Source organism: Eriocheir sinensis, chromosome 3 (genome assembly GCF_024679095.1).
Source record: "Eriocheir sinensis breed Jianghai 21 chromosome 3, ASM2467909v1, whole genome shotgun sequence".
Lineage (NCBI taxonomy): Eukaryota > Metazoa > Arthropoda > Malacostraca > Decapoda > Varunidae > Eriocheir > Eriocheir sinensis.
In genome coordinates this window covers 9249843-9273546 of record NC_066511.1, presented here as the reverse complement: position 1 = coordinate 9273546, position 23704 = coordinate 9249843, and the positions used below count along the sequence as shown (strand labels likewise).

Here is a 23704-nt window from a genome sequence, read left to right as displayed (position 1 = left end):
AAAGCCCACCCTCTCTGGTTGAGGTCAGAGAAGCTGTGGCAAAGTTGAGGGGTGGAAAGGCACCTGGCACCTGTAACAACAGTGCGGAGCTGCTAAAAGCTGGAGGTAAAGCCATAATCCGCGGGTTGCATGCGGTCTTGACTGTCGTATGACAGTCCGGTACCATTCCTCCTGACTGGAAGAGGGGGTTGATCGTCCCTATCTGGAAAGTGACAGGGTACCGCCAGGACTGCAACAGCTACCGTGGCATTACACTGCTCAGTGTGCCAGGCAAGGTACTTGCCCACCTATTGCTGATGTGAATTCGCAACCAGCTGCTGAAGCTGCAGAGACCTGAACAGTCTGGGTTCACGCCTGGTAAGACAACAACTGACCGTATCCTAGCGTTTCGCGTACTGGTGGAGCGCCGACGTGAGTTTCGACAGGGGATGCTTGCAGCCAATGTCGAACTCAAGAACCCGTTTGATTCAATGCGTCGCGAGGCGCTCTGGGATCTTCTGCGACTCCGTGGGATTCCTGCGAGGACTATTGGTTTGCTGACTGGCCTGTATTCTGGGACAGAGAGTGCTGTGAAGTGTGGGGGGGGCTTGTCCAGCTTCTTTCCCGTGAATGCGGGAGTGAGGCAGGGCTGTGTCCTTGCCCCATTGCTTTTCAACACTCGTATGGACTGGGTACTGGACAGAGTTGTGGACCAAAGTCATTGCGGACCATCCATTGGCAATACCAGGGTCACTGACCTTGTTTTTGCCGATGATGCAGTAATCCTGGCGGAGTCGCTGGAGGTTTTGGTGATGGCTCTCGAGGTACTGCACGAGGAGGCGAAGCCCCTGGGATTCCAGGTCTCCTGGGCCAAGACAAAGGTACAGGTGTTTGGAGGCTTGCTACATGAAACAGTACAGTCTGTTCATGCGTGTGGCGAGGACGTTGAGATCTCAGAAAGTTTCACGCATCTTGGTAGCGTAGTTCATAACAACGGTGAGTCTGGCCAGGAAGTCTTACGGTGGATTGGCCTGGCCCACGGTGTTATGGACTCCCTCAACACGAGTATATGGCGTTGTCGATGCCTGTGTAGAAAGACAAAGATCTGGATCTTCAATTCCCTTGTGCTCCCTGTCTTACTCTATGGTTGTGAGACATGGACACTAAATGGGGACTTGGAAGAGGCGGATTGATTCCTTTGGTAATAAATGTCTACTCAGAATCATGGGATATCGCTGAAATGACTTTGTGTCAAACCGGCGACTACTCCGTGAGACTGATTCTACATACATTACTTGCATAGTCCGTCAACGCCAACTCCGGCTATACGGGCACGTGTCACGTTACCCTGAAGCTGATCCTACTCATCGGGTTGTCTCTGTAAGAGACAAACCTGAGTGGAGGAGGCCAAGGGGACGCCCACGGAGTTCGTAACTTGAGCAAGTCGATAGATCTTGCCGGGAGGTACTCGGTTTGGGAAGGGGGCCTGCATGGAGACTCGCCCGGAGGGACCCCCGGGCTTGGCGTCGTAGGGTGGGCGAGGCGACGCACCCACCGCCGTATGCCCCCACTGATTGATTGATTGATATGTACTAAGTTATTTAAAACTGTTTGATTTAAGAGTTAAGCATGCGTATGACATATACTTTATCAATTGCCGTATTTTACTGAGTCAGTGGAAATAAGTTGTGTACGATGAGAACAATGCTTTCATTGCTCTCCACTGAGGTAAGAAATAATCTTCTCAACGTGAAAATACGACGATAAAACTTTTCTCTTTAAAAATTTAATAACGTGTTACTGGAAACGGAGAGCTTAAACTTTCCTCTTTAAAGATGAGACGAGCATAGCGGAAAGGAAATATAACAATTCAGTTGAAGTGTTTTTTATTCCTGATTAAACTGTTCGATGAACACTATGCTGCTCATTCTGATGGACCTAAAATGATCAAAGAAGAACAGTTATGGAAGTGGATTTCAACTTCGAAAATGAGATATTGACATGATGGGTGTTCTTTTTTTTTTGCGCGTGTGTGTGTGTGTGTGTGTGTGTGCGGGTGTGTGTGTTGGGAAAGAAAAGGGTCACGTCTACATAAAGAGGTTAGGGCCAGGCGACGTGAGAAAACTACCCCTGAAAACAGTTTAGGTTCCGCGCACCGCCACGCCTGCCACACATGAGGGATGATCCGGTGCCAACGCCCAACCTATCACCTCCGCTCCCCGCCCTCACTCCTCACTCTCACCTTTCATACCCCCACCCTCACCCTCACCCGTCACACTTCATGCCAACACCCCAACCCTTACCCTCACCCGTCACCCCCCCCCCAGCCTCACCCCAGCCACCCGTCACACTCCCGCCATCACTTAATATACTCCATTTTCATACGTACTTCATACCACACTTCATATACACATCTGTCACCCTCACCTTTCACCCTTTACACCCCTCACCCTCACCTACTACTGCTACCACCACTGCTACCACTACTACTGCTACTACTACTACTGCTACTACTACTACTGATGATGATGATGATGATGATGATTTAGCTCCTCCTTCTGTTACTACTACTACTACTACTACTACTACTACTACTACTACTACTACTACTACTACTACTACTACTACTACTACTACTATTACTACTACTAATACTACTACTACTACTACTACTACTACTACTACTACTACTACTACTACTACTACTACTACTACTACTACTATTACTACTACTACTACTACTACTACTACTACTACTACTACTACTACTACTACTACTACTACTACTACTGTCAGTCGAAGGATAATGAAACAATAACCAAAAAAGAGGAAACAGACACAGCTGTGATATATGTACACAGAGCACCAGAAATTGCACAATATTCTGTCTACGTCGATAAACATTACTGTTCCTTTCATGTTCCTTGGCGCGCGTCTGTGTACCTTTGCTTGTCTTGCATGTCTTGGGGGTATATGTCATCACGTTTATATCTAAATATTTCACCCCAGCCGCTGCACGCCTAACGCAGAGAGCTCCTTAGTTGAATCAATTTTATTCGTCCATCATCTCAACCCGCAGGTGCCTCCTCCACTTCCCTCCGTACCATTCGCTCAGTCGTCCCTCACTAAGCCACCTCCTTCACTGATGCAGCCCGCCAGTCTTCCCTCCATCACTTTTTTTTTTCCCAACTTCCTCCTCTCCTCAGTCACGTCCCTTTCTCCTTTTATCGAACCTCTTCCCAATTTAATCTTTACGCAGTCTTCATCCACTCAGGACTCCCTTCCGCACTCTTCCCTGGACCCATTCTTAGGTTTCAATACTATACATTCAAAGTATCCTACAGCCCAACCGTCATCGTCTATGGAGGAAGGAGAACCTCTCCTCTCACATTCCCGCTGATTTCTTTCCCCACGCGGCTCTCCTTCCTATTCAAAGCTCTTTGGGGGAATTACTAATCAGTCTTAAGTAGTCACAATGTTCGGGAGTTCCCTTCAGTCTATCAACTAATCGATCAATCAACGGGAACGCACGCTGGGGGAGCGTTGCCTCGCTCACCCTAGAGCCACTCTAAGAGTCCCACTACTAATCTCGCCATTCCCAGGCCTCCTTATCCCAGACAATCCCACGATATCCACCTTCAGGCCTCTGAGGTCATTCGATCGAAGGCTGGCGGTGATCGTCCGAGAGGATCAGGACCTTTCCGGAGCTCACACGCAGAGCCGCCAGAAGGTTTCCCGGATCTGGTTCTACGGGCAAGCATCCCCCCTCCCCTTTTCAAATCAAGAGAGAGGCTCGAGGGCCATCTCTTTATGATCAGTTGCGAGGACATGGTCAACGCGAGGATGTGATCAGTCTCCTTAGTTACTCCTCCGGTATTACTACCATATCCAGCGGTGCAAGCGTGGTCTCCCTTCTCTGTGTGTCCAATCACGAATGTCCCCGAATGATAACGCTCACTGAGAGAAGAAAGAAAATTGTTGCTGTGTAAGGACGGAATCAATACAGAGTCACGGTCTTCTCTGAACAACCAATCACCCGGGACAGCCATTCTAGTGAAGACGTTGTTATGCTATAGTAGATACTCATCGTCTAGGGTAGCATTCCCCTTGATAGCTTAATTTTTTCTGCTTAATGTCCGCGTATTGTGTTCCTATACTGATGTGTGTGAACGACGTTTCATAAGTGTTGGTTTGATCTTACCATGTATCATATTAAGGGATTCCATTTGGTAGTTGTTCGTTCTCCATTGCGCTGTAATCTCAGTTAAGGATAGATACTAAAATTGTTATTGTACTAAAACTGATTTCGTGTAATTCTTCTCCCGTCTTGATGAGTCACGAAACTGGCCTCTGCACGGTGGAGGTGACTCACCACCTTCCATCCCCCACACTCGTCACACTTCAGGAGTATAAATATTACATAGCTGTATATAATGGAAAACAAAATATGTGAAGGTGTGAAATCTTTAAGCGTTTCAGATTTTCTTTACGACTACTGAGTCCATGACGCAGAGAACATTACGTCTTAGCAACGAAGCACACCAACATCATTAACCCCGGCATCAAAACGTGCCAAACCGTGACATGTCTACGTACCCTCGCAACCACCCCATGCAACAAATTTCCAAACTCACGAACATAAAAACACACACGAGTCTCCGCAGATCGTATTATGAGAATGTCTATTAACGTAACAAATTATTAGTTCGTGATGTCCATGTTGGAAATGACAGGTACACTTCTGATAAAAGCTAAACAACTGCTAATGGTCACGCGATGTCTTGTTCTTTGCCAACATGTTATTTATTACTAATGCACATTCATGAATTATCACGAACAAGCCAGACATGACTTTTTCTAGCCCTCCTCGACAATATCCTCAGTCACTTAGTAGGCAATAAATCAAAACGGTAATATTTACAAACAATCCAGCGAATTAAGGTTTTATGAAGGCTCAGAATGTTATTAACTGGCATCTTTGAGATCTACTGAACGGATAAGTGACTTGCTTTGTCCGGGTGATTCACAGCTGCCTAACTGAAGGGACTAAACAGAAGCGAGTTACTTCTCTTTGATCTTGAAAACCTCTGATTAATGATGTGGCAGCAGAGAAACATAGTTCGTAAAGATCAGTGTTTCTCACAATGCCTGCAAGATAAGCTCCTATTGGGAGACGCTGTGAGTACAATCAATACGACGGGAACTAGTAAAAGTCTTTGGAGTAATAAAAACTTATCCAAACGTTTTCAAAGGACTGAAAACTGGCTCGTTAACCCACTTAGAGCTCCCCGGCGTCTCGGATGATTGGGGCCTTGCTGACGTCACGACAGGGAAGAAGAAAAATGACTGAAGAGTTGTTGACGACCCATCCAATGGCCCTCACGAGTAATTTCAGGATTCACTGCTTGAAACTAGATTTTCATCTAAATCAATAATGCACCAAGGAATGCAATTATTATTTGTGCCATGTAATGAGCGACTTTGTCTGTCTGTTAAAACAGTGCAATGAAATCTATCTATAATGTTACAAAAAAAAATTAAGCCATTTCAATACAACGTCTTTTAACAGACTTTATACGACATTTTTTATAGTCTTAAAAGTAATTTCGTTTTTCATGAGGAACATCGAGTCACATCCGAGATCGTTCGGAACTTCGCCAGTTTTGTTATTTTAGGACCATCATGTACTGAACTTCCTTTTCTTTTGACCTTGTTTTGCCTCTTTTTGACATCGAAAATAAAAAGCAGAAGTGTAAGACATTACAACGCCGCGTCACCAGGTGCAGCACCGGGACCAAGCCTCGTGTTTCTGCATCGTCTATACGTGCCGCTGAAATAAACTGCGTTCCTTTGATTAAATTCATCTATAAACGTGTTGACAACTTTGCATAATTGTGGATGAAAGGCATGAAAATTAAAGGTCATACCTGCCCATATAAATAATGTTGACGGTGGAGTAAACTGCGATGATCTAAAGCATATCAAAGCAGTCTTACTAATGAAAAATGTTATACTAAACGCCCTTATATGACGCAGCAAAATTACCGTCTCAGCACCTGACGAAAAGAGCTTCGATATTATAAACAACTTACGCTACTCCTTGGCAAGACGTTCATGTAGGGTTAAGTGTTGTCCTCTTTGCAGGACCATTCTAAGCTGCCATTTTCAAAGAAACCATAATAATACTGTGCGCTTGCGTCATAAGTACCCAAGACAAATAAAGCACGACAGGGAGGTGGTGTGGCCGGGTTTGTTGTCCTTTTTAAGGGAAACCATTATATTTTGACAGATATTTCCCTTTTCGTAAATTTAGACATTTTCGGCTCTCTGTTCAAAAGTTTGATTACTCTGGCGGTTCTTCGACGGGCTGACCATCCACAAGCGCCCAACCGACTTGTTTTGTTCACACGATTACTTTGATGGAAGGTCGGAGTCGTGCAAATAATCGGTTGATTTTTTCTTTTTTTGACGGACTGACACGGCTGTTATATACGCGGATTTTAAGCGCTATAGTTAGTGTTATAACAGTTTAGTTCTATTATACAAACGAAATGGAATGTTTAGTATGTAGGTCGGATCTTAACCGTTAATATATTTCTTCGGTCAGTTTCAACTTGGAACCTACTACTTACCGGCCTCGCGTCCGCCCTTGATGGAGAAACCGAAGCCCTGGCCCGACGCAGGGTCTCGCCTGAGGTGCAGCAGCCTAAAGCCCGGCCCAGGACAGCTCATCAGCCCAGAGAGTAGCACCTGCACCGTAGAGAAAGGAGGTGAAGAAGAAGAATTATGATATTCATCAGTGTATCAGTGAACCTACAATTGGTGGACTTTCCATCATATACGTACACATATGAGCCTTACTTCTTACCTTGGACTTATGATTCTTGACCTTCTTGCTGAGCCTGTGGTGATGATGATGGTGATGGTGATGGTGGTGGTGGGGCTTATGATGCTCAACGGGGCGGGGAGGTGGTGGTGGAGGTTGGGGGGCGCCTTCCTGGATGGGAATGAAACCCAGCTGCCGCGATAGAAGCGAAGCATTGTCTGGTCCCACAAGGCGAGGTGCGCCCACTCCGATCCCTCCAGGTGGAGGCCCTGGAGCCAGGGGCGCCGGAGGGCTGGCTGGGGGAGGCGGAGAGCCCGCAGGTTCATGAGGGGGCACTGGGGAGGGCGGCGGGTCCCTGAGACTGGCCGTGACGGGCTGGGGGGGCGGCGGGTCCTGCTCGTCGTCAGGGTTTTCGTACTTGATGTAGGACTCCTGCAGTCCGGAGTGGATCCTGCGCAGCGCCGCCTCCACGCTAGCCACCAGTGCCGCCAGCCGCTCCTCATCCTCATCAGTGAGATCGGGGTGCGGCGAGGTGCCTCTTGGCCCACGCGGCAATGTGTTGAAGTCCTGCGGCATCACGTGTCCCGGGTAATGCACTCCTCCAGGGTCATAACCCCATGCCGTCACTGCCGCCGCCGCCGCCGCCGCCGCTGCCGCCGTGGTCAGCGCAGGTAGGTCCGCCAGCGTAGCATCAGGCGGCTCCTCCCCCCCGGTGGGTCCCAGGGCGCCGTTATAGAGCGCAGCAGCAGCAGCGGCGGCGGCGGCAACGGTAGGTGGCGGGCCTGGGGTGGGGGCGGGATTGGGGTTGGCGGGAGGCTGGTTGGCGTGACCCACATTGTCAAGGGACAGGTTGGTAAGGCTGTGGTGCACGGCAAACCGAGGTGGAGGGGCGCCGCCCCACAGACCAAGCCGGGCTCTGCCGCCCAAATCGCCGGTAGCGAAGACATGCTGGGTCAGAGGGGCCGTCGGAGGTAGGGGGTGAACGCCCACTGGAGGATCCACAAACGAGTCTTCTTGAATGGATGGGGCGGAACGACTTCGGGCGGAGGGCGCGGGCGGCCAGGCTGCAGGGAGGGCGCCGCGGAGAGCGGGCGGCGGGGGCGGTGGAGTGTCGGTGAGGCCCAGCTGGTACAACTCCCTTTCGATGTCATCGTTGTCGTGATCATGGTCGTGGAGGTGCGCCATGCTGGCCACTACCTACCCCCCACGACGCCCCCCCGCCCCATGGTTGCCTGGGGGGGGGGCTCACCTCCTGCCCGCGCCCGAGGGACTTCACCCTCCTGCTGTTTCCCACTGCTGCCGCCGGCGCCGTTATCCACGTCCTCCGCACAGCCGCGTTGGCACCGCTGCGCTGCGCCTGAAACACAAACAGACGATGGTTAGGGACAGTTTTCAAAAGGAGGAGCGGCAATGAAGCAGAAAATGTCACTCTCAATCGGAAGAAAATACATTCCCTTCCCCTGGCCATTCACATAAAATGTCATCCTGCAATCTTCTTCATATGACTGGATGCACTTAAGATGGTCTCCCAGTTATTTATTTTTATCATAAGATGATAACAGTCACATAAATCATTAAAATATGTACCGAAAATCGTTACATCGACACCACCAGGTCAGCAGTTCACCAGCCATAAGGATATTAACATCCACGACCGACACATCCGAACATGATTAAGGCACCGTGGCCCGGATGAGAGAGACTGCGTCTGGCTTAATGACGCGTAATGTTATCACCGTCAGTCACTACCCGCTGATTGCAAAGCTTCGACAAACAAAACTGATTATCAATCGTGAATTTAATCAGTTGGTGAATTTAATAATTACAGAAATAAAAATGCAAAGCAAAATTTACTCGAGTTTTATCTCCCCTTCCATCTTATTTTAGTAGCACAAATTGACGGATCCTTATTATTTTTCTATTATCTACACCTGGATGACATCAGTCTTTCGTTAAGAAGTACACGTTGCCGACCATTACTGATCGATGATTTTTTCAGTGTTAGTAATTGTCAGTTGATATAGAAGTTCACAACGACTTAAATCTATTAAACAATCTCTTAATTGAAATTCCATTCAGATTAGATTTAAATTGATACTCTGTCAATGGCCGAATACTCGAAACATCCGAAAAAGTCACACTTGGGAAGACGGCCGCTTAACCCGCACGCTTACGTAAGGATCCTTGGCCCGCCGCTTCTGTATTCTGCATCGTCGGTAAAAGAAATAAAGATAAAAGATGATACATATGATGATTTTTTCTCGATCAGTCATGAGTTTGGTTTGTTCGTGCCAATGCCTACAAATCTTAGTTATCCAAAAACCGTATTATCCTATAACTGAGATATTCGCTTCCAAGTTACGAGGATTCTGCAGCACGGAAATCAATCTCGTTTATTTTGTCCGGCACTGGAGGACTCAAGTCATCTACAGCATCCTTCATCCGGTCATGCTGAACAACAGGAACACAAACACAGCAACAATATAAATAAATTAAATCATTATTCATTCAAATGTTAATGTGTTTTCCTGAAATGTTTGTGTTGCAAGCCTAGTTCGTGTGGTAAATGCAATCTATCCACCTAGTACGTAGGTATTTTTTTAATGTTAACCCACAACGAATGTCTTCCAGGTATTCGCAAAAAAATTATCTGTAGTTCCTAACACAAGGCATTCCACTAATATTCTGTACAATCCCTTCTGCAAGAGTTAATTAACCATTATCTTCATTCATTCATCCCTTTCGCTGGTGGACTATGGAACAGCCTTCCTTCGTTCGTGTTTCTTCCTTCCTAGGACTTAAACGCTTTCAAGAAGGAAGGATCAAGACACCTCTCGAACCAAAAGTGCCTTTCCTCGGCTATTCTGTTCGCAGGAGCAGTAATATAGCGGACTTTTCATCTTTTTCTTTTCTTTGTCCAATAGTCAGGCGGATAAGTGAAAGAATTGTTCAAATTGGGTTAAAAGCATGGCATTTGGCAGAATGTTAGACTAGACCCTTATGAAGATTTTCAGATATGGGGCCATCTCGAACCCTGCCCAGGAAGCGAATGGCAGCCATTTTCCAATATGGCCGCCAGTAAACAATATAAATTTGATGAATCTGGACATTACCTTCAGCATTACATGATTCAAGTGGATTAATGCTTTCATATTTATAAATTGTTTATTGTAGTAATGAAATGTATCTAAAAGGGTTGCTCATTGCTAATTTTATTATCAAAATACAGCCATTTTCCAATCTGGTCGCCAGAAACACATATATATGATTTAAGTCAGGGTAATTTCTTCAAGCATGCATTCAACACATGCAAGTGTCACTGGTTAGGTAGCGCAATCACCCCCACACTGACAGAGAGCAGTACACCTTAAGGCTGCCTTGTTACACTTGCAGTGACCTCTGCAGCCTTTTTTACATCCACAGCATAGTAGCTCTCGAGAGGAAACGCTGGCTTCAGGAAGGGTAGTCCACAGTGGTTTCCATTCTGGTGGATCTGTCCAACCCAACTCTCCTGGAGATGGAAGGGCAGGAGTGGCATTAAAGGCTTGTCCCCAGATGTGGCCACCCTGATAGACTGCCCTCCTGGCAAGCTGCACCAGTGCATCTTTTGTTGGTGGTAGAGATTCCATTGACATGCCCCGCTTAGTGAAGAGATGCTGGCGCACTTCATTAATGTTGTCCATGTCACTGGTCCGGTCATACAATAAGACTGTGAAGCGCTCCAATATGGCCATAGCTTCATCATCTATCTCTCCAGGAGCATGGCCCAGGATACGAAAAGTGGTTGTTGCATCATCAAATGCTTTCCAGGTCTGCCATGCCAGCTTCTTCCCCCTCGTAGCAAAGGATGAAACAATGTCACATCCCGTGTAAGCATAGAACGTAGGCAGAGCGATGGCTCTTTCAGGACCAATAGAAGCTGTTATTTCGTGGGCAGGTATGTATTTAAAGTGTTGGCCAGTCCCAAAAGAAACCCACAGGTGCTCTAAGTGTAGCCTAGGCATCGCAGCGACTGACAGGACCACCACATCTGTATCAACTGCTCGTATGACAATCTTCTGGTACCCTTGTCTGACAGGATCGACAGTGTGCAGCAGCATTCTTGTGTCAGCTTCTTCCTGAGTACAGGGGCTCAGGGCTGCAGTGATGCTCTCATCTGGTGGGTTGGAAAGAACATCATCACCTAGGGTAGCAACAAGTTGCTTTCCAGCTGATATCTGATGCATTGTCATCGTGTGTCTTGCCAGAAATGTAAGCAGTTCCTGCTTGTTTGCATCATGTCTGAGAAACTGCTGCCAGTTACCTGGTAACTTATTGCTTCCCTCAACCCTTCGTCTGATCCCTTTTCCACGGCGTTTTCTGGTTTCAGCCTTCAGGCTGTTCTCAAGGCACTGGTCCCACACTATATCCACCCTGTTTGCTCGTTCCAGCTTCTTTTCAATGTATGTCAAAAAGACTTTTGGTGCATAGTCATCAAATGTTTTGTAAGTAGTTGGCTTAAGCATACTGACAAGCACAGCACCATCAAGGATGATCACGTCAGAATCCGGGGCATCAGTGCGACACTCAATATTGCTAGTGAGCCAGTCAAGAAGATCTGACTTCTTGCCCGGACGTAACTTGCCATCCCGAGACAGTGAAGGTGGGCACCTCTGGTTCTCAAGCTTAAAGAATTCATTAAGATCACTCTCTCGTGACTGACAGGCAATATAGAGTCGAGAAAAGAGTGAGCAGTCACTCTTAAGGGACTTGGACTTGTCTCTTGCTGGAGGTTGTCCGAACAGCTGGAGTTTGTTCTTTTTGATCGGGTCATCAGGAGGCTTGCTGCCATTCACCAGCCGCTCCTCAACAAAAGCTGCTGCTGCTGCTGCTGCACTCCAAGTTCTTCAGCCCGACGAACAGACTTGGCAGCTTCTTCATCCATGATGTCATGGGTGTCAAGGCGCATCAACTTTTGGCTCTCCTCAGTGAATGGATTCCCCATGTCAGTGATGACTTGAACGAGGGAACACACCTGTCTGGCAAACGTCTTTCGAATGCTAGTAGTCTGTTCATGGTGCCTCAACACTTTACTCTGCTTGTTTTGCCTAGCCTCCATTGAAGACTCAAATTCAGCAATCAGCCTTGCCATCTCAGAACCTGCGACTGACCATCTTCTGAAAGCTTCAGAATTTTGTGTTAGGCCCACTGCACCACCATCTCCTTTCAGGGATGCGTTGTTCTGTTCATGTGCTTGATCAATGGCAGTTGCAGAGAATGGACGCTGGCTCTTGCGAATAGTGAATCCTCCTTTGCGAGAATCCTCAACAACTTCTGGATGCATGTGTTCAAGACTGATCATGTCTCGCACATGAACAGATCTTCATCGGGCACAGTTCACATGGTCTAGGGCAAAGAACCATGGAATGAGCTTGCATAAGATATCAACATAGAGATCAAAGTCAGACTCTCGCATTGATCTGACGTAGGTCATAAGGAGGAGCTCAAGCCTTGCTGTGTAAGAAAGGCACTGCTGAAATAAATACTGGTTAATATAAGGTTAATGGATAGTATTTCAGAAACCTCAGGTGTCAAAAATAAACTCATAAAAATAGTATCGGTAGTATAACTGAACTAAAATTCTTATATTTTTGTATTTTGAACGTAAAATTAGTAATGACCAAATCTATTAGATACATTTCATTACTACAATAAACAATTTATAAATATGAAAGCATTAATCCACTTGAATCATGTAATGCTGAAGGTAATGTCCAGATTTATCAAATTGGCGGCCATATTGGAAAATTGCTGCCATTCGCTTCCTGGGCAGGTTTCGAGATGGCCCCATATCTGAAACTCTTCAGAAGGGTCTAGTCTAACATTCTGCCAAATGCCATGCTTTTAACCCAATTTGAACAATCATATGATATTTCTTCACTTATCCGCCTGACGACAAATGTCTCAAATGTTGTAAAAAAAAATTATACTACGGTAATAAGTAGGCAAAATGCTACATGAATATGGATGCGGAGATAGAAAAAAAAAGAAACAGCTCAATAACAGACTGTAAAATCCCTTAACTTTTGTGCTAAGTTACTCATGTCACGTCTGTATCCGGCAGTCTTGGTGCAGTCTGAGCTGCTTTTGTCCTCCATGACGATGTTTGTTGCTCCTCTCTGCCTTTTCCGGCGTGCTAGCTTCTATTTGAACACTATTCCGCCTCTATTTGCCTTTCTCTCGTCCTCCTCTCGAACCTCCTTACAAATCTTCCCTGTCGTCTTCATGGTGTCTAGCTGGAGCGTTTCTCTCGACCCAGGGGAGGGAGAGAGGCAAGCCCCTGACAGCTACGAGTGGCTACCTCCCTTCCTCTACTCCATCTCCTCCTACTCCCCTCTATTGCTCCCCCATCCTCACTTCGCCTCTTCCACCCCCACCCACTCCCGTCCTCTCCTCCTCTAGTTTCTCCCCTCCCTTCTGCCAACGCCACACTACATCACGCCCACAGAGAGGAACGAGAAGCGGTGTCAAGGATGCTATCAAGGGAGAAGCTGAAATGGCTGATGAGGAGCGGAGGGGCTGAGGGGAAAGGACAGGAAAGATGACGGGGTGTGGAGCGATCGGGTTGGTGGCGGTGGTATGGGGGGAGGAGGGAAGGGGAGCAAGGCAAGAAGAAAGGAGATGAGAAGGGTCTGGAAACATTCTCGCGTGGACTAAACGAAAAGAAAGAGTAATGCATCAAAGGGGATGAAAGATGAATAATTTACGGTAAAGTTAAAGAGTCATAAGTGTTAAAAAGACCTGACGTTAGCGGATTTACATAAGGTGATGGTGTTTCATTTCTTAATCCCTAGCTGCCTTGATATTCACGCCTGCTAATTTTGATGTTTTCATATTTTCAGCAAGTAAGATGGCTCGCCTGGGAGAAAGAAGAGGAGGAGGAGGAGGAGGAGGAGAAGGAGGAGGAGGAGAAGGAGGAGGAGGAGAAGGAGGAGGAGGAGAAGGAGGACAAGAAGGAGAAACAGGAGGAGAAGGAGGAGAAGCAGGAGGAGAAGGAGGAGAAGCAGGAGGAGAAGGAGGAGAAGCAGGAGGAGAAGCAGGAGGAGAAGGAGGAGAAGCAGGAGGAGAAGGAGGAGAAGCAGGAGGAGAAGGAGGAGAAGCAGGAGGAGAAGGAGGAGAAGCAGGAGGAGAAGGAGGAGAAGCAGGAGGAGAAGGAGGAGGAACAGGAGGAGGAAGAGAAGGAAAAGGAAGAGGAAGACGTGGAGGAGGACGAGGAGGAAGAAGAAGAAGAAGAGAAGGAGCCTAGTCTTCTTGCACCTTTCCATGGCAGGGCTACACGGTGGTTGAGTAGCTGCCCTTTATAAAGCATCTAAAGGATTTGTTAGGCGGGAGGCGACTGGCCCGAGGCACCGGCTGAGGTAAAAATGCCACTTCAGTGTTGAAAAGATCAGGAGGAAGTGGTACTGATTCTTATTCTTATTCTTATTCTTATTCTTATTATTATTATTATTATTGTTATTATTATTATTGTTATTGTTCAGCAATATTGATCACTCCAAACTCTTCACGCTACAAACTAACCCGAGAACAAGAAACAATGGTAAAACAATTCAAGCGAAGCGATGCATTACGGATATCGGCATCAGTTATTTTTCGAAGAGTCGTCCGCCACTGGAACAGCCTTCCTGCAGGAGTGGTTAGTGCAGAAACAATCAACTCCTTTAAAAATCGCATTGACCGTCACTTTGCTGAGGTGATTAAATCACTGAAAGCAGGCAGCCTCGTAATGAGCCAACAGGCTTTCTGCTGCCTGCTCGTCCATGGTTTCATGTTTCCTCCTCCTCCTCCTCCTCCTCCTCCTCCTCCTGCCCCTCTTCTTTGCCTTCCTCAATTTCTTTGTCCTCTTCCTTTTCCTCCTCCTCCTCCTCCTCCGTCTTTAAGTACCTGAACAAGCCCAGCAATGTTGATCACTCAAAACTGTTCACGCTACAAACTAACCCGAGGACAAGAAACAACGGAAAAACAATTCAAGCAAAGCGATGCAATACCGACATTGGCAGGAGTTATTTCTCGAATAGAGTAGTTGTTCGCCAATGGAACAGCCTTCCTGCAGAAGTGGTTAGCGCAGAGACCATCAACTCCTTCAAGAAACGCATTGATCGCCACTTTGCTGCATCGGGAGTGAACTGAACGTATCCAAGAGTAGGTACACAAGTGCTTTAATCCTTCCCTGCAAGCCACTCCTATGGCAAACGGATTGATTAAATCACTGAAAGCAGGCAGCCTAGTAATGAGCCAACAGGCTTCCTGCTGCCTGCTAGTCTATGTTTCCATGTTTCCTCCTCCTCCTCCTCCTCCTCCTCCTCCTCTCCTACCCCTCTTCTTTACCTTCATGATTTTCTTCGTCCTCCTCCGCCTCCTCCTCCTCCTCTTCCGCTTCCGCGTCCTCCTCCCCCTTCTCCTCCTCCTCCTCCTCCTCCTCCTAGTCCTCTTCCTTCTCTTCCTTTTCTTCCTTCTCCTCTGCCTCCGCCTTCGCCTCCCCCTCCGACTTCTCCTTCTCCTTCTCCTCGTTCGCCCCCGCCTCCTCCTCCTCTTCTTCTTCTTCTTCTTCTTCTTCTTCTTCTTCTTCTTCTTCTTCTTCTTCTTCTTCTTCTTCTTCTTCTTCTTCTTCTTCTTCTTCTTCTTCTTCTTCTTCTTCTTCTTCTTCCTCCTCCTCCTCCTCCTCCTCCTCCTCCTCCTCCTCCTCCTCCTCCTCCTCCTCCTCCTCCTTCAAATAAAGTACTTTCTTAAACGAGTAGCCCCGTACTTTTCAGTCGTTACTTTTAATTAAATATAAGAATATCCTTCGCTTCCTTATAATTAGAGACTTTTCTTCTATCTTTTTTAATCTTTTCTTATCCTCTTCCTTCTTCGCTTTCTTTCTTTTTTCTTGCTCTTCTCCTTCCTCCTGTTCTTCCACTTCTTCCTGACCCTCATCCTCATCCATTTCCTCCTCCTCTTCCTCTTTCTCCCCCTCCTTTTCCTCTGCCTCCTACTCCTCATCTTCTTCCTCCTCCTTCTCCTCCTATCTTTTTCCCTCTTCCCATTCCCATTCCTCCTCCTCCTATTTATTTCCTACTCCTCATCTTCTTCCCCCTTCTTCTCCTCCTATTATTTTTTTCCTTCTCCCCATTCCTATTCCTCCTCCTTCTCCTCCTCCTCCTCCTCCTCCTCCTCCTCCTCCTCTTCCTCCCCCTGTACTTTCCAGAATTAAGTAGGGACTATATTTATCGTCATGACTTTAGCGCCAGAAATACTCTTTTCTTCCTTATCATTAGCATCTTGTCCCTTTTATTCTTTTTTCCTTTTGCTTCTCCTCAATTACCTCCTCCTCCTCCTCCTCCTCTTTCTCTTCTTTCTCCTCCTCTGCCTCCGTCTCCGCCTCCAGTCGCCGCCTCCGCCTTTGCTTCCTCCGCCTACACCTCCGCCACTGTTCCTCCTCCTCCTCCTCCTCCTCCTCCTCCTTCTCTTCAATTCCCTCCTACTTCTCATCATCATTACTTCCGTCCTCCCTCCGCTCATTATTTGCATTCACTCCTCTTCCTTCCCTTCCTCCTCCTCCTCCCTCCTTCCCTTCATCATTTTCTCTTTATCACTCTTCCCCTCTGTGGCAAAATTTACGCATGCCATAAATAAAACCAATAAACAGAGGGAATAACACAACGGACATTCTATAAAATCACTTACACACGTTTATAAGGAGTGGATATTCGATATATGTTCCCGCCTCGCCCCTGCCAGCACCCCGAGCTAAAAGACGCCTTGAAAATAATACACGCCGAGGATCAAGGGAGGAAGAAAACAGGGAGCGGGGTCTCGAATTGGCGGTTCTATACTTGGCTGCTGCGCGTCGAGTCTGATCAACTTGACGAGAGACGACGAGGAAGCAGCTGCTGGTGTATGTGCGTAGGGTGCTATACAAGAGAGAGTGCGTTGATGTTGTATGTGTCAGAGTTACGCGCTATACTTGTTGAAGGGAGATAGCAACGCCAGCAGAAAGTAGGTTAATTAAAACGTTATTACTGCTACTGACTGCTTCTGCTACGTGCTACTCCCACTACCACTACAGTATAAGGAGGAGGAAGGAAGAGAAGGGAAATAAATAAAGCCGGAAGAAGAAGAAAAAGGAGAAAAAGAAAAAAAAGAAGAAAGAGAAAAGAAGAAGAAGAATGGAGAGAAGAAAGGGGAGATGATGCTGGAATATGAGTAAGAAAAAGGACAAGAAGAGTGAAAATTACTACTAAAACTATTACTACTACTACTCTTACTACTACTACTACTACTGTTACTACTTCTACCACTACCACTACTACTACTACTACTACTACTACTACTACTACTACTACTACTACCACTACTACTACTACTACTACTACTACTACTACCACTACCACTACTACTACTACTACTACTACTACTACTACTACTATTACTGATGATGACGATGATGATGACGGCGGTTACTACAGTTAATACCACGACAAGAACTTCCCTGCTGTACACAAGCCCTTCTTTCTCTTTCATTCCGTCGTCTTCCCATCCAGCAGACGGTTTTATCCCCCCCCACTCCTCCTCCTCTTCCTCCTCCTCCTCCTCCTCCCCTGGGCCACTTCTCCCCCTCAACGAGTTAGCACCAGAGACAAAGGCCTTTTGTTCGAACTCATGTGAGCCGCGAATAATACCCCCACCGCCACCAAACCCCGCCCTATACTACTGTCTTTCCGCGTCACTGGGCTGCCTCCTCCCCCGCCTCCACCCTGCCTCCGCCTCCTCTTCCTCTTCTGCCTCTGCCGCCTCCGTCCCCCCCTCTGCCTCCTCCTTCTCCTCCTCCTCCTCATTCTTCCTCAACTCCTCCTCCTCCTTTTATATTTTCTTATTATCATTATAATTGACAAAAAAGGTATGTTGAGACGGAGTGCGAACGCTACACGCTGCCAGTTCAACAGCCCGCAAACACCTGAGACGCCGAGAAGGAGAAGATGAAAGTGAAAGCGATGCGAGAAGGAGAAAGAGGGTGAGGGGATTGCGGCGAAGGAAAAAAGATCAAGAAACAGTGCGAGGGACTTAGTTTCTCACCCACCGGGAAGGGAGAGTGGGGCCGTTCAGGAAGACCGAGTGCATGGTTGTGATCGTGAGTCCGAATCCACACCCTTGAATTAGATGGCCGCTGGCTAGCAAGCTCATCCGCCCTTTAACCCGTCCGCTACGATTGACATGGGTTTAGCCTTTACTAGTAGCCTGGAAACATATACTCCCAGGTCTTTCTCTGCCTCTGTGGTGGATAGTGGAGTGTTTCCCATGTGGTATTGGTGTGCTGGATATCCCGTCCCAAGGTGCAGGACTTTATATTTTACTTCATTGAATTTTAACAGGCACTTTTTGATCCATTTTTATAGCTTGGTGATGTCTTCTTGTAGGAAATCCGCAGTCAAGGGGCTAACAAGTATTGTGTTTCGTCCCGCTGGGCATCTAGTCATGCTCCTCGCTGGATAGCCTAGAAGGGGAGCCGGTTTAACCCCCGACACTCCAAAAATGCAGCAGTCCATACTGAATTCCATGGTACCAAAAATGATTCAAAAACACTAGCCTGACAGGACATCTAATTGTTTCGCCCGAGTTGATTTACTCTTTTTGCTTTTACTATTATTATTATTCTCTCTCTCTCTCTCTCTCTCTCTCTCTCTCTCTCTCTCTCTCTCTCTCTCTCTCTCTCTCTCTCTCATGAAGCCATAGTTGGGAAATTATTTCAATTGTTTATTTTTATTTCTTGTAATTGTTGTCAATAGATTTTGATGGCCCGGCAGTGACGAGGCGCCCGTGTGTGTGGTGCGTGGGGGCCATGCGGGCATTGTCTCCGCGGTGCAGGGCTATTTTTTTGTATGTATGGCGCACACTGTATGCTGCGGATTGTAAATTGTGTATCATGTTGTGCATTTTGTATTCTGTGGTGTGCCGGATTTCAGACGCAGTTGTGGTTCCCTTTTTTGCAGTCGATGTAGTAGTAAAAATAGTGACAGTAGTAGCTGCACCACCACCACCAGCAGAAAAGTAGTAGCAACAGTAGTAGTAGTAGTAGTAGCAGCAGAAGCATATTTCATAATGCTGGAGGCAATTATTCTGTTTTTAACAACAATAACATAAACAACAAAAATAATACAAATAACAAAATCAAATAACTGCTATTGACCCAATGAAAAGGTAAACAATGGACAAGAGGGAAAACGACGAACCTATAGGTAGTTTGTTCAAATTAACTTGACCAATCTGCACTGTGAAGCCCCTCCCCCATACTGGCTAAGCTCCGCCCCCTTTCACCTGATTGGCTGTTCATGACATCATGCATTGTGTAATGAAACGTACCAAATATATATGATTGAGATAATCTAGCTACTTTCATGATTAAAAGAAAATCGTAATTTAATTGAATGACGGCACTCTCCTTTAACAATCAATGACGTCACCTAAGAAACAAAGTACAATAATAATACTGCCAGTTTTCAAGGGAGAACGGGCCCTGCAAAACAAGCAATGTATGTACAGCAGTAGCATTGAAGGCGATAGTAGGCTACCAGTCAAGTAATGCACACCTTCCGTCATTATTTTCTACATAGCTCATTCACATAGGCATACTAATAATAATGTATAATCACATATAAAGTATCTTCTACAGTATTAAGGAGTAAGTTCTGTATCTGTGGCTTGGAGGGACGGGTGCCTCGTCTGCCGCGCTACCCAACACCCGCAATCCCGCTGAGCGTACGTACATACTCGTCCCTCCAAGCCACAGATACAAAACTTATTCCTACTTGATTCCTTCCTGTATGAAGTTACTGTAGAAGATACTTTTTATGTAATTATATTTAGTACGTCTATGTGAATGAGCTATGTAGGGAATAATGACGGAAAGTGTGCATTACATTATAGGTAGCCTAATATCGCCTTCAGTGCTACTGCTGCACATTGCGTTTTAAAGAGCCCGTTCTCCCTTGAAAACTCGCAGTATTATTATTGTACTTTGTTTCTCAGGTGACGTCATTGATTGTTAAAGGAGAGTGTCGTTATTCAATTAAATTACGAATCATTTTTAATCATGAAACTAGATAGATGATCTCAATCATATATATTTGGTACGTGTCATTGCTACAGTGCATGATGTCATGAACAGCCAATCAGGTGAAAGGGGGACGGAGCTTAGCCAGTATGGGGGAGGAGCTTCTCGGTGCAAATTGGCCAAGTTAATTTGAACAGACTATAAATCAATGTTCAGCAAAAAATGTAATATAGGGTTGTTGAATCGCGAAGTGGCGAATAACGAGAGAGAGAGAGAGAGAGAGAGAGAGAGAGAGAGAGAGAGAGAGAGAGAGAGAGAGAGAGAGAGAGAGAGAGAGAGAGAGAGAGAGAGAGAGAGAGAGAGAGAGAGAGAGAGAGAGAGAGAGAGAGAGAGAGAGAGACCCTCCTGATGACTAAATATTAAAACATTTCTCGACTATTCTCAGAAACTTGCTACCGCGGCTCACCCTGTCTGTGCCTGTCTGTGCCTGTCAGTACCCGTCTGCGTCCGTCTGTGCCTGTCTACGGATGTCTGCGTCTGTCTGTGTCTATCTGAGCCTGTCTGCGTCCGTTTGTATGTGTGTGTGTGTGTGTGTGTGTGTGTGTGTGTGTGTGTGTGTTTCGAGGTAAACTACTACTACTGCTACTACTACTACTACTACCAACACTATTACAACTTCTACACACTTCCTTCTGCTACCAGTGCTTCCGTTGCTACTTCACCGACAACTCCCACTACCGCCGCAACTCCTACTACTGCCTCTACTACGACTGTTATATAGTTTGTTGAAGGCCTTTGTTCAGACCTTGACTATGGCAACGACGATGGTGACGGCAGCGGAAGTGGATAGAGTAACTAGAAGAAGAAGAAGAAGAAGAAGACGAAGACGAAGACGTAGACGAAGACGAAGACGAAGACGAAGACGAAGACGAAGACGAAGACGAAGACGAAGACGAAGACAAAGAAGAAGACGAAGACGAAGACGAAGACGAAGACGAAGACGAAGACGAAGACGAAGACGTAGACGAAGACGAAGACGAAGACGTAGACGAAGACGAAGACGAAGACGAAGACGAAGACGAAGACGAAGACGAAGACGAAGACGAAGACGAAGACGTATACGTAGACGAAGACGAAGACGAAGATGTAGACGTAGACGAAGACGAAGACGAAGACGAAGACGTAGACGAAAACGAAGACGAAGACGAAAACGTAGACGAAGACGAAGACGAAGACGAAGACGTAGACAAAGACGAAGACGAAGACGAAGACGAAGACGAAGACAAAGACGAAGACGAAAACGAAGACGAAGACGAAAACGAAGACGAAGACGAAGACGAAGGCGTAGACGAGGACGAAGACAAAGAAGAAGAAGAAGATGAAGACGAAGACGAAGACGTAGACGGAGACGAAGACAAAGAAGAAGAAGACGAAGACGAAGACGAAAACGAAGACGAAGACAAAGAAGAAGAAGAAAACGATGACGAAGACGAAAACGAAGACCAAGACAAAGAAGAAGAAGAAGAAGAAGACGAAGACGAAGACGAAGACAAAGAAGAAGAAGAAGACGAAGACGAAGACGAAGACAAAGAAGAAGAAGAAGACGAAGACGAAGACAAAGAAGAAGAAGACGAAGGCGAAGACGAAGACAAATAAGAAGAAGAAGAAGAAGACGAAGACGAAGAAGAAGAAGAAGAAGACGAAGACGAAGACGAAGACAAAGAAGAAGAAGAAGACGAAGACGAAGACAAAGAAGAAGAAGAAGACGAAGACGAAGACGAAGACAAAGAAGAAGAAGAAGACGAAGACGAAGACGAAGACAAAGAAGAAGAAGAAGACGAAGACGAAGACGAAGACGAAGACGAAGACAAAGAAGAAGAAGAAGAAGAAGACGAAGACGAAGAGAAAGAAGAAGAAGACGAAGACGAAGACGAAGACGAAGACGAAGACGAAGACGAAGAAGAAGAAGAAGAAGAAGACGAAGACGAAGACGAAGAGAAAGAAGAAGAAGAAGAAGAAGACGAAGACGAAGACGAAGACGAAGAAGAAGAAGAAGACGAAGACGAAGACGAAGAAGAAGAAGAAGAAGAAGACGAAGACGAAGACGAAGACGAAGACGAAGACAAAGAAGAAGATGAAGACGAAGACAAAGACGAAGACGAAGATAAAGAAGAAGATGAAGACGAAGACGAAGACGAAGAAGAAGAAGACGAAGAAGACGAAGACGAAGAAGAAGAAGAAAATTATGAAAAAGAAGAAGAAGAAAAAGAAGAAGTGTGTGACTGGAAGTATTGAGAGGAAACGGAAGACAATGGAAATAAGAAAACATGATATATAGAGGGAAGATAAGGTAACACAGCCCACAAGATTACACGCGAGACAAGCCATACAGTATTCATGCCGGTGCCTCAGGCGATGTAGAGGGATAACAAAGGGAATAGCGGACGTTGAAGGGGCAAAAAATGGTCGAAAAAGTGTGTGTCCCTCTGTGTGTGTGTGTGTGTGTGTGTGTGTGTGTGTGTGTGTGTGTGTGTGTGTGTGTGTGTGTGTGTGTGTGTGTGTGTGATTATAATGAGAGGATTTGAAGTACTCGACGGAAAAGGGAAGAAATAATAATGGCCAGGAATAATACTAATGAGGATAACAATGGGGGAAACGAATCATCGAGGGAAGCTAAAAATAAGAGGCGGAGAAATGAGGAGAAAAAAATACATAGAAAACGAACGAAGGGACACACAAAAAGAAACAATGAGAGAAAGAGAAAGATAGAGAAAAAAATAAAATAAATATAAAAAATAGAGTAAAAAAATTAATTGAAGGAAGGAAAGAACATGAAGCGGAGAAATTAGGAGAAAAATAACATAGAAAACGAGCAATGGGACACAATAAAGAAAATAAAAAGGAAAAGAGAAATAAAAAAATGAAAAATATATAGAAAGGAAGGAAGTAGAAGGAATTATGTAGAAAACGCAATAAGGGGCACAACAAGAAAAAAAACAATGAAAGGGAAAAAAGAGAAATGGAAGGACAAAAGAAGTAGAGAAAGTAGAGAAGCAAAAAAAGGAAGTAGGAGAAATTATGTAGAAAACGCAATAAGGGGCACAAGAAGAAAAAAAAAACAATGAAAGGGAAAAAGAGAAAGGGAAGGACAAAAGAAGTAGAAAAAGTAGAGAATGAATAAAGGAAGTATGAGGGATGGGATGAGAGCATATGTTTTTTTTATTTTTATTATTATTATTATTTAACCCTACAACATTTCTTTATAGTCCTGGAAACACGCGGATACAGAGCATAAGGTGAATTTTCCTGACAACACACACACACACACACACACACACACACACACACACACACACACACACACACACACACACAGGGCCATTCTTTTGCTCTCCCTGTGTCGTTCTTGAAGGAGCCGGGCAGGGGAGAGAGAAGGGGAGCTGATAGGCCTAAATGGGGCTCGAGGGGAAGGGGCGGGCGCGCGCGCGAGAGAGAGAGAGAGAGAGAGAGAGAGAGAGAGAGAGAGAGAGAGATGGTGTATTGGGGACGTCAGAAATCACGTTCCTATACTGTGCCCTGAAAACAATTATACATAAGAGCTGTTCGTGCCTTTTTTTTCCCCTGAGCTGCAGTACTAATGGCAGCCTCGCCCCAGCACCATCCTCGAGCACTTTTAAATCCACGTGCTGGCGCCTCCTAACCTGCACTCTGTCTCTCCTCCCCTATCGCTGAACCCCACTCTATGACTGCACATACTTCCGTTCTTACCCTTCTCTACCCCTACCTCAACCCTTGCATCAGCCTGTCCCTTCTCTTCCTTAATGCTCCCT

General features: G+C 46.1%; 1 protein-coding gene across 4 annotated transcripts in view; it reads right to left on the bottom strand.

The window, feature by feature from the left end:
• LOC127004779 (uncharacterized) overlaps window positions 1–23704 on the bottom strand; it is a 356605-nt gene that overhangs the window by 198155 nt on the left and 134746 nt on the right. For all 4 annotated transcript variants that reach the window (XM_050872895.1, XM_050872885.1, XM_050872905.1 and 1 more), the window contains exons 3-4: window positions 6848–8162; window positions 6612–6729 (exon numbers count right to left, since the gene is read on the bottom strand). In XM_050872895.1, coding sequence (XP_050728852.1) covers window positions 6612–6729; window positions 6848–7990 — 1261 coding nt within the window. In that variant the 5' untranslated portion in view covers window positions 7991–8162. The remainder of the gene's footprint in view (window positions 1–6611; window positions 6730–6847; window positions 8163–23704) is intronic.